General features: G+C 37.9%; 2 protein-coding genes and 1 long non-coding RNA gene across 5 annotated transcripts in view; 1 reads left to right on the forward strand and 2 right to left on the reverse strand.

Annotated features, from left to right (window-relative positions):
• FBXO36 (F-box protein 36) overlaps window positions 1-11,551 on the reverse strand; it is a 64,790-nt gene extending 53,239 nt beyond the window's left edge. The window contains exon 1 of the mRNA XM_006906647.3: window positions 11,406-11,551. Within this exon, the coding sequence (XP_006906709.1) occupies window positions 11,406-11,501 (96 nt within the window). The 5' untranslated portion in view covers window positions 11,502-11,551. The remainder of the gene's footprint in view (window positions 1-11,405) is intronic.
• LOC112475391 lies at window positions 501-11,084 on the reverse strand. 2 transcript variants are annotated; one of them, XR_003044686.1, is made up of 4 exons: window positions 10,993-11,084; window positions 8,361-8,464; window positions 7,541-7,721; window positions 501-3,136 (listed from the first exon to the last, which is right to left on the reverse strand). It is a non-coding gene; the product is annotated as an uncharacterized LOC112475391 (long non-coding RNA). The 2 variants fall into 2 exon arrangements; XR_003044685.1 differs by having other exon boundaries at window positions 7,541-8,464.
• Window positions 10,739-11,573, forward strand: part of TRIP12 (thyroid hormone receptor interactor 12) — a 132,504-nt gene continuing 131,669 nt past the window's right edge. Inside the window, exon 1 of one of the 2 annotated variants that reach the window (XM_025043231.1) lies at window positions 10,739-10,875. The gene's annotated coding sequence lies outside the window, so the exon portion shown is untranslated. Of the gene's footprint in view, window positions 10,876-11,062; window positions 11,146-11,573 lie in introns of those variants that run through there. The other variant, XM_025043234.1, reaches the window with a different exon arrangement.

Genomic DNA, 11,573 nt, shown 5'->3' on the forward strand with positions numbered 1-11,573 from the left:
CATGGCCCATGTAGGTCTTCACATGGGGCTGTCTTCACTTAAAGATACCAGTTAGGGGGTACATCCTACTCCAGTATGACATCTTAACTAATAACATCTGCAATGACCCTATTTCTATGTAAGGTCACAATCTGAGGTACTGGGGGTTAGGACTGCAACACATCTTTTTTGGGGAAGACACAGTTCAACCTGCAACACATACCTACATAGGCCGTACGGCCAATTTACCCACAAATCTGTTACACACCTAAGCATACGGCAGAATTACTCTCGAATGTGCAATCCTCACACAACGGGCCTATGACACTGCGGTGAGTACCTCTGCTGAGAATGTGTCTACTGTGTGCTTTTGTAGCCATCAAATGTTCTTAGTTGTGGTATTAATAAAGTAGTCTTGGTGTTATTAACCTCCCTCCAGAGAAAAAAATGAAAAAAAAAGAGCTCAGTACTCAAAGGTAATATTGAAGAATAATTTTTATTAAATTTATTTTAAAGGATGCTTTAATCACTGCTTAAATAAGGTCTATGACTTGGGGAAAATTAATTTGATACAGTAAGCAAAATGCAAAAGCACTATTGATGCATCCGACTGCCTCGGCCCTTCTGCAGAGCTTCTGTGGAGGCCAAGATGGCCCTGCCCTTGGGGGAGCGAGACCATGGGCAAAGGTGAGAATGACCCAATGACAGAATAATGGAGGAGCTGGGGGCAGTCGCTGAGACAGTCTGGCATAACAGCGTATGAATGCATACACGATTTTTTCCTGTTGCATGCCAATCTGTCCCTTAAAAAAAATATGCCAAAGAGACACTTCAATAGTTTTAGAGAAGAGAAAGACTTATCTTGGTACTAAATAAACTTACCAGAGAAAAAAATGTAAGGTAGGGAGGGAAATTGTCAATCATTTGTATATCTTATTAAGTAGAATGCATGAAAGGTTTTTAGGAGGTAGAGAGTATTATACATTTTTTTTGGATAAGAAACAAGACCATGTCAAGAGTTCAAAGGCTCCTCTTCCATTCTCACAGAAACTTCCTCCCTCTCCTTCATGTCTTCCACGTGGCTGTGGCCATCATCATAGCTCTGTTCTGCAGCTTTAATTGTCATTTTCCTCTGCAAAAATCCTTAGTGAATCTCTATTACCCAGAACAGTACTTTTCAAACCTTTAGTTTTTCATAGCAGAACACTTTTATTCAGGAAAATTCTGCACAGATTTTATCTGTTCCTATTTATGTATATTTATATCAATTTATATATTTTAATTTATTGGATAAAAGTGGTATTTTTGAAAGATAGATTTTATTAGTTCAGATTAATTATATTTACTTATAATCAAATTAACCAGAACAAAGGAACTGTTTTGATCGACTTTTAAATCATGCAGTGAAACACATATGAAAATATTAGTGTTACTCAGCACCCATAGTCAATTAATTTCTGCATTTTATAATAAAACCCTGATCCACGCAGATAATCATAAATCTGTTCTCCACATTATATGATCTTTTAAAAATGCACACCTGATTACCATATTTCATCAACTCTAAAATACCATCAACTGTAAGTTATATCATTTTGTGTATAGCCCAGAAAGAAAAAAGAGCTAATTAAATTTTGATTTTGAAGATATTAAAATGTAAAAGAAGTGTACCTTACTTCCAGCCACTTCGTTCTCTTAAAAATCAATGCCTCTGGGTCTCTCAGCATCAGGACAAAGCTCCCCATTATGTTCTAAGTGGCCTGTGTGGCCTCACCGCTGTGATCTCTGCACTCCCGCTGCTCTGGCCTTCTTTTCTGTTGCCTAATCTTCCAGGTCGCAGATCAAGCTTCACTTCCTCTGAAGAGCCCTCCCTGACCTCCATGACCGGGCCACACCCTCAATCACTTGGGTGTCTCTCCTTGACAGCACTTACATTGGTTGACATCCTGTTTGGTCTACATCTTAGTTCGGCTTATGTGCTTCTTTGCTCAGCATCTAGCTCCACGAGGGCAGAGAACCTGTGCTTTTGCTCTATATTGTTTCCTTAGTGTTTGGCATAGCACCCAGCAGCACCCAGTACACGGAAGGCACACAAACATTTGTTGAACGAATGAGTTAAAATCATGTTGTTTTAATTGCTGATTTTAGGATACTCTTCAATTCAGAGGATCCTAGAGATCCAAGAATGTTGAGACTTTTGAGTTGAATCATTAACAATATCTACCAAATTTTTGTGTCCTTATCACAAGTACCAAATTCAGATCGAAAATTACTATGTGTTAACTCTGTAGCTTGATGTAAAAATCACAAGTTGGTCAGTGTGTTTTCATGAACTGTCAGTGTTCCAAGATTCTGTGCTGAGCTGGTACATCTGAGCTTCTCCTATTCTCAGGCTTTATTTCTCTGATTGTACCTGTCTTGTACAGGCACGAAACCAAAGAGGGTTGGTCACAGCTCAGCCTTCCCAAACAATGACACCTTTGTCAGAAATTCTACTGTATTCACAGCGATGACAGATGCTTTCCTTTGTGGTCCTCATCAAAATATGTTCATCTAGATTTTGGAAGCACAAGTTAAGGCATTAAAACTTGATATATGAAACATTTGAGGGTGTAGATATTTCCTTCGTATTATTTTAAATTAGTGGAAAATATTCCTAAAGAGGAGATTTGAATAAAATGTTTGTGGAACCTCAGAAGTCCATTAATTTGTAAAACCAAAGGGTAATTTGAAAACCACTGACTGGCTGAATCAGTCTTAATTCTTGATTTACCAGGCACTTCCTGATCTGCTCCTTGGCCTGCTCCTCAGTGGTCCTGACACCCAACTTTACATCCTGTAATAGCGTATCGCTTACCACTCGACCCAGGGACAAGTACTGTGTTCACTCATCCTTGGCTCACAGGACTGTCTCCAGCTCTTGTCTTGGTCTCAGCTCACATCTAGTCCTCATGAAGTCCTCCCTGACCTACTCCGGATGCCATCCGACGCTCTCACCAGATGGCCCGGTTTCCGCCATGCAACCCCGCTGCCTGCAGTTCGTGTCTGTCTCTCGGGAGATGCCTGAGGTAGGTGCTCCGTCTTTGCTTTGCTGGCATGGACCCAGAGGAGGTGTGCAACCAGCACTTCATGGAGCCCACCTGGATGGTTTCAATTTCTGCCAGTGAAAAAATTTGTATCTTATGGTTTTAACCTGTATTTCCTTGATCACTAGTAAGGTTAAGCATCTTTTCATGGTTATTAGTCATGTGTATTTCTTCAGGGAACTGTTCATAATCTTTGCCTATTTTTCCATGAGCCTATTTATTTTATTAATTGTGGGATTAATAAGCTCTGAATACAAAGTATATTAACCTTTTGCTTGGTATCACTTTTTTTAAAAATCAACATTTTCTCCAGGTAATTTATTAAAGTATCATTCATTAAACAAAATTTTACTTAATTGTACTTGATCTGCTATTCCTTTCCTTCATGGCTACCTGATTTGGAGTCTTGAGTAGACTCTACCTCCAGATTAAAACAATGTTCTTATTTTCTTATGGTACTTTCGCAGTGTATGTTTGTGTGTATAGCTAGCTCTTAGCTCTTCAGCCCATATAAAACTTTTAAATATGTAGTATGAGATAGAAATTTAGGTAATTTTTTCTCTTTTGTGACAATTTTGATAGCCAATTGATTATCAAAATAGAATGGTTCTCTATTTCCCCACTAATTTGAAATGTCGAGTGGGTTATTTACTTATTCACTCATTCATTCATTCATTTATTTATACACCTACAGCACCTGGTCTTCCTAGGTGGTCTCCCATCCAAGTACTAACCAGGCCTGACCCTTCTATCGAGTGGGCATTTTAAAGTTGACTCAAAGGAGGGAGAGGATCTGGATGTAGGGAGACTGACAGGAAGTGACCCAGATGACTGGGGTCAAGCGTATAGTGACAGAATGGGAAAGTAAAGAATGTTATTTAAGAAGTGATGAGCACGGTGGTCCTGGACCAGGATATTTATCTGAAGAATTATTTGGAGAAAAAATAGCCAACTTAAATTTTAGTACATAGTTAAGAGATCATGTTTTTGGTTTTTTAAATAAAATTCACTATTCAAAATAGAAACTTACAGCAAAGTTAAAATAAAACATTGTTAATCTGATTTTTAAAAACCTACAGCAAACATCATACTTTACGGTGAAATATTAAAGCCTTCTTCAAAGTCCAGGAATAAGAGAATGCCTGGTATCATTTCTTTTCAATATTTTAGCGGAAGTCTTAGCCAATGCAATAAGGCAAGGACAAAGAAGATATGAGGATTAGGAAGAAATATATGTCGTTATTTATAGATGACATGAATGTGTCAGAAAATCTAAAAGAATTATAAATTTTTAGAATTAGCAACTGACTTAGCAAGATCACTAGATAAAATGAAATTTACTAGAAGCAAAATCTATTGTTTTTATTACTAGCCACAAAAAGAAAATACAATTTTAAAAAGGAATTTAACTTACAATATAATAAAGAAGTCAAACATCTAGAAATCTAACAAAATGTAAGGACGACTTCTACGCTATGAGAAATCATTGAGCAAAATTACCTAAAAAATTCTTTAGGAAGGATATATCAATTCTTTGATAATAATACCTAAAAAATTTTAAAAGGGTATACTATATTTGTGGATTGATATTTTAAAGATGTCAATTCATCACAAATGGTTCTATATATTCATTGTAATCCCAATCAAAACATCAATAGGTATTTTTGTGGAAACATAAGCTGATTGTAAAAATAAAATGAAACAACATAGTCGTGAAATGACTGAGTCATTTTCATTGAAAGGTGAAATCTGACTAATCTGTCATTAGAAGAAAATGTGATATAGATCCTTAACATTTTTCAGCATTTGCTACCATATACGAGACACTGGGTGTTTTCCAAAGATTATTCCACAGAACCTCAGTTCCTGAGATGCTCAGAGAAAAAGGGGTTCTGGAATCACATCCCATAGGAAAAACCCCACGATGCAGTCTCCTCTTGGAGATTTATGTTGCACAGTAAGATTTTAAAGGCTCTGAGAAATTCTGGAGAAGAGAAGCAAATTGAATTGTGTCTAACCCTGGTTTCTCTAATCTTATTTGATCATGAAACCTCTCTTTGAGAAACACTGGCCTATAGTGCTTTGTGTATTTATTTGCTTCTCACCGTATCTGTGAAGTAGCCAAGGGCTGAACTGTTCACTTAACAGATGAAGAAATGGAACCTCTGGCAAGCGAAGATTTTACACCAGGTCATACATACAGCTAGCTACTAACACAGAATCGTCGATGCAAACTCAACTCTTAAAAAAAAAAATATTCCAGTGCTTTTTCCGGGGTAAAACACTACTTTCGTGTGAAACGGCCTTTTAGAAATGGAATAAACCTTAGTGATCTCTTAGACTAGTAACCTTATTATGTTGATGAGATAACTTGGGGCCCAAACAAATTAAGTGTCTCGCCCCAGGTCAAGAGCTTGCAGACTAGCAGGAGGAATAAAAGGATCCATGACTCAGTGACTCCCAATTAAGTGCTCTACTGCCCCATATAATTAGGAGGCAAATCTGTGTCAATGCAGAGCAAGACCAAATTAACTGCCCAGATTGAGTAGGCACTGATAGGTGCTGAATGATCTACCTGGGGACAGATGATACTGGAGCTATGTCAAGTTGTCAGGGAATTTTGAAACGAGGATTTAGGAGGCACTTGATGACTGGGTGATAACATGGTAAAGCATCAAACAGTGTTATTTTTAAGTTTAATCACATTATTTGTATTATTTTATCCCTCTCTTCTAAAAAGTGCCACATGCCACTTTAAAAATTTAGAAGGAATGTAAATTTTGGATTAAAAGAGATTTCACAACTCTAATGGGGCACATCCTGGAATGTCACAGGCTGGGAATTTTTCTGAAGTGTGTCAGATATGAGGAATAGAAGAGTAACGCAGAGGGATAAACACCTGGCTGAACCTGTAGGGCAGGGAAGGGTATGTTTACAGCAGGTGCTGCTGTCAGGAAGGGCAGCAGGGAAAACCAAAACCCTCCTCGAGCAGGGTGGGGCTGAAAGTTCTAAACTGCAGTGAAGAAGGGGAAAACCTATCTTTTAACGGCAGAGGGAAAAACGAGGGACCATGAGAGACAGACAGCTGAAAAAGAGGGGGTAAGTCAAGCCATGAATAATAGGGAAGAGGAAAATAAATGAAAGCAAGTAAGTACTGCGCTGACTTTGGGGCTTTTAAAGAAGCAGCAGTTCTTTATGTGTGGGAACAGTTTGGCTGTGGCCGGTGCCCACTGGGCAGAATGGGCAATGCAGCTTTGAGGTCTGCAGAAACATTCAGCTCCATCGGTGGGAAGGTTCCATTAGGGCCAAGGAAAGAGTAAGTAAACACAAACCCGGTTACTCTCCTCTGCTTTATCTTCCCCATGTAGTTGACTCTTGGGGACTTCACATAGTGGGCAGGCCTACAACAGAGCATGATTTAGGGCTTCCTGGGTCCCCTGGGAAAATACTGTCAGGATATCAAGTTGACTGTACCCCATCCAGCTCCCAAAATGTGCAATCTGGTGTCTGCTTAATATCATTTCAATTTACTTGAGAAATTCTGTTCTCTAAGCTTTATCATTTCAATTTACTTGAGAAATTCTGTTCTCTAAATCTATTCAGTGCACCACCTTTGCTTTATTTTACTCTCTGTATCTTTTTTTGTTTTTAAGCTCATTAGTACTATCTCACACCCAACAAGGCAAGAGAGGGCAATCTTTTAGTTTCTCGAAAGTAATTATTATCTACACCAAAAAAAAAAAAAAAAAACCAAAAAAAAAAAAAACAAAACACCCACAAAAAAGGTCAGGAGTTTCTAGACACTAAATCTCCTTAAAATTTCACAAATAACCATTAACCTGTTTATAAATTCGTAGAATTAAAACTACCCCCCACCCCCGCCAAAAAAAACCCAAAAAAACACAGCAGGATTTTTGGTGACAAGTTATTAATGCTGCCCATCATTTAATGTGGAAGGTAATGTTGGTGAAACAGCTGGAAGCTGGAGCGGAGTAGGGCAATTTCTCTGAGTTAAGAGTTATTCATTTACGTTTTCATTTTAAACCTCTATTGCTTTTCTCTGGTAATAAAAGCAAATACTCATTTAGAAAAATTCAGAACTTTCAGAAATATGTATTGCAAAAGGTGAAAGCAATCCCTAAGAGCACATCACTCTAGCTTTCTCCTCTAACATTTATTTAAAACAAAATAAAACTGTTGTTTTTTTCAGCGGGATCAAATTGTGTTTAAACAAGCAATGTGATTTTCTTAATGTTATATTTAGCCTACTGAATAAATAAGAGATCCATCACGTCAGTTTAAAGTGGTTGTATAGTATCCTATAGGAAGATGTTTTTACCACTTTGACTTTGGTGAACATACTTGCTCACATACCCATGCATACATGTGAAAACATTTTTGGATAAAAAATCCTAGATATGGATTTGCTGGGTCAAAGGGTGCATGTATTAACATTTTTATTAGACTGTACTCACATTTTAAATCTTTAAAATTGGTCTGTGGCTTGAAATGGCATTGGCACAATTTGTTGCAAAGTCTCTTAGACAACGGCCACCAAGTCTAGTTTTCTTAAATTCCTTATTCAGAAGTCATTGAGATGACAGTTTGCTGTCACGGGCTTGCATTTGACCTCAGTTTGTCAGTGCTACCACGGTTCTAAAACATATCAAAAACATTTGCCATTTTTGGGGAGTGAGCTTTTGGATTTTTTTTTTAGATGACATTAGCTTCAGGTATCTTTTTAGAGTTTTGAGTAGGATTTAGTAAGATAAATAAAATAAGACTAATCTACGCAATTTTCTTCTGCTGGAGTGAACAGAACATGCTGGAGCTGTAGGGACAACCACCTGTGTTATTGGCTGCAAGAGGCAATACCTGCTAATTCTCATCTAGTTAGTGTATGGTTACTATTTCTACCAGTTTTTTAGTATTTGCCACATTAAACCTAAGCCACTCCAGTTCTGACCACCTTAAGCAGCGCTTCCATTTTGAGAGCACAAAGAAGCCAGAATTTCAAGAGCAAAATACTTTTAATAGTATTCTCCTGGAGCTCCCATTCTAAAGTGAGTTTTGCTTCCTCTAGACGTACAGATTTTAAAATGTCTGTGCTATTTATTAATGTGGCAATTACTCATGAACTTCCTTTGGACTTAAAACAAAAAAAATACAGAAGTTAAACCATTTAAGTGTTTATATAAATCAAATCACTAACTATATTCTACCCACTATATCATATGCTCCACGAAGGGAGGGACTCTTTGGTTCACTGATTATTTCCAGCATCTAAAACAGTACCTGGCATATAAAAGGTGTTCAGTACAATTGTTGAGTGAATGATAAATTCTTGGAAGTCAGGAATCTTCTTATATTTTGCATTCCCATTCTTAAAAGCCAAGTTGCTGATTAAAATTAAGGAAAGGATCGTCATTCAGGAACACAACTTAAGACTTTCTTAGAAGCTAAGTGTGAAATATCCCTGGTGTAAATAAAATTTAAGAGTCTTTCCAGCCTTAAAACTTATTATGAACTACTAGTTTTTGAAGAATTAGAATCCTATACACACACACGCTACTAAAACTAGAGTAAGGATAATTGGGTAAATCTTTGATTTAGAAAGCAGTGTACTGATTTTTCGAAGCCTTCGGATCATCGTTATAAATATCAGATTTGAGCATTAAACTACATTGACCCCCAAGCTGTATTCTATAAGACCTTTTTTTGAAAAATAAACAAACAAAAAACAAACAAAAACATGGCATCAATTAACTGGAAATGCCTCTATAAGCCTAAAAAATTATTTTTAATGTTACTGTATAAGAAATCAAAGGTAATATTTATGTACAACATTTATATTTTGGACTTTGCCAATAGTGATATGACACTAATAATTTGAAAGGTCAGTCTTCAAATCCATGTCAAATGTGCAGTTATTTGGATTTAAAGCCAATAAAAATAAATACAGTAGAAAAGAATAAAAAAGGGAATCAGTTAAAGAAGGATCCATCTAAATCTGGGGCATATTTTGGATAATACACAATATTTGGGGGAATAAAGGCAGAAAGAGAAAAAATATACAGAAATCAATTTTATAAAGTCACTACAGAAAAAAGTCCATCTTATGAGACACAATTCATTTTAGTCTTTTAATACTTGTTTATGTCAGACCACCTCTTACTGGATGTTTGGTTTCCTGTGTTGAGACTTAGAAAATTATCTTGTGGTTAGAAAATAGCATATTCTCAAGACAGTTGACTGAAAAGACTATTTTTCGGCTTACTATTTTTTACAACAAATTTTACTTTAAAAGGAGTGAATTAATCAGATTTGAGATTAACTCTCACTAGTAGAACTGTAGTGAATATATCCAATTTGCTTAAAAGAAAATGAATCAGATCCTGAAAGGGATTTTATAACATAAACAATTGATGGAAAGAATAGGTCCTAAAATAAAGGAGTTTTTTTTTTTTTTTTTTGATCTGCTGATTTCTCAGAATTGGGTAAACTATTGCTGGTCGTATTGATTTATGCTAGAATCACTTGAAAACATCATTTGACTAGCTGTTTTAGGTATCCTAGCTTGATCTCTGTTCTGGGTGTTCTCAAACACTGAAAACAAACAAACAAACAAATAGGATTTTATAACATAAACAATTGATGGAAAGAATAGGTCCTAAAATAAAGGAGTTTTTTTTTTTTTTTTGATCTGCCAAAAAAAAGAAAAGAGAAAAAAAAAGAAAAGAAAATTAAGAATACTGGAGGGGGGCATACGACAGTAAAGGAAGGCATGCGCCCAAGTAGAGAGCAAAGTCGGAAGAACATCAAAAACAGAGGCATTCCTAGGGAAATCTAACGCTAGGAGTGTTCTTATGGTAATTTACTAAAATAAAAAGGTAAACAAGCATCCAACTTGTTGAGGCTTAGAGTATAGCACACTTTTAATACCAAACCCTCAAAAAAAGAGAAATGCTCAAAAAAGTTAAAGACAAATTATGGAAATGGAGGTAAAACAAACAATCAAAAAAAATAGAACATTCTTACTTGAGGTAGATGAAAACAGAATGAAGTAGGAATAGGGTAAGATATTATTGTTTTCAATCACTCATGTTAGAAAGTGAAGAACTGTTAGAATCATACATCTTAAAGAGAATGGAAAATAGTCCATCCTAAAAAAATGTACAAAAACGTAAATTTCAGCACTTACGAAATCACAACGAAATGTGTAAAAATTCCCCAAAAAAGGTTTAACTAAAAATTTAACTTTGACAGGCCACCACGTTGCAATATTAGTATTACACTTGTAATATTTCTAAATCTTAAATTTAAAAAATAAAATATGTATTATTTCTATTTTAAAAGATGCTTTTGGCCCTATAAAAAAACCATTCTCTGCCTATTTATTTAAGGGCTCATAGAAAATTTGATAAAATATTCAATATTTACACCAAAACAAATATACACAAAGTTCCAAATTTCTTTTTCTAGGAATACCATCTCCTAAGTGCAAGGTGCATGAATAAATAGCCCAGTGACAGGCGTAAGCTGAGCCAAGACTCAAAAACGCGTTCCGAGTCGAGGCCCATTTCAAGTCGGTTATTTCATGGGCACAATAAATCATCCGAAAGCCCACTTCCAATAGCTAAAGTAGTCATAAAAATAGGCCGATGGTTACTTTACTCCAGCGATAACATAATCCTCGGTCTTATTGTTGTGGAGCAGATGTCATTATGGGTGGGGTCGACGCGCAGAGCAGCTGAAACATTCTTGTACCACCCCCCTCACACTTTCAATGGGATAGAAAGGCTCCAAAAAGGTAAGGAGAAAGCTCTGCACGACCAGTTCCGACTAGAAATAAGGAAGTTACGATGTGGCTGTGGTCCCCGGAAAGATCACAGTAAGATTTTAGAAATCCCCCAGGATTAAGTCCTACCCTGGAAAAGGATCGTCCTTTCCTCCCCTCCCCTGCCGGCTCCTCCTCGGGACACTTGGCTGAGTCTTTCTTTCCCTCCTTCCCACGCTGAGGTGAGGCCGCACGCACGCCCGGGACGCCTGTTTTTCTCTTCGCGCGGAGGGAACTCTGCGGGTAGGAACCCCGGCGGCAGGAAGGGATTGTGGGGAGGCAAAGAAAGCTCGCTGGGGACGAGCGGGGCTGGGGCGGGGAACGGACAGGCGGGCCGCGGGGCCGACCGGAGGCCGAGGTGACGAGGGAAATCTCCCGATTCCGAGCCGGGACCGGGCGCTTCCGGCGGGCCAGTCCCTCTCGGCCTAGCGCCGCTCGCGTTCCGGGCTCCACCGGAGCGGGCAGGGAGTTAGTAGAGAGGGCAAACCGCGGCTCGCACTTGCCTGAGATCGGGTGACCAATAACTGGTAATAGTCTTTGCTCGGCGCCGGGCCTTGTCCTACAATTTCGAACAGGGTCTCCGGCAGCCACGACGCCATCTTGGGACGCCACCGCCGTCGCTAGGACAACCAGGAAGGGGCGGGGTTTGATTGAGGTCATGGGGCCAAAGC

This window comes from Pteropus alecto, unplaced genomic scaffold, assembly GCF_000325575.1.
Source record: "Pteropus alecto unplaced genomic scaffold, ASM32557v1 scaffold110, whole genome shotgun sequence".
NCBI classification, from domain to species: domain Eukaryota; kingdom Metazoa; phylum Chordata; class Mammalia; order Chiroptera; family Pteropodidae; genus Pteropus; species Pteropus alecto.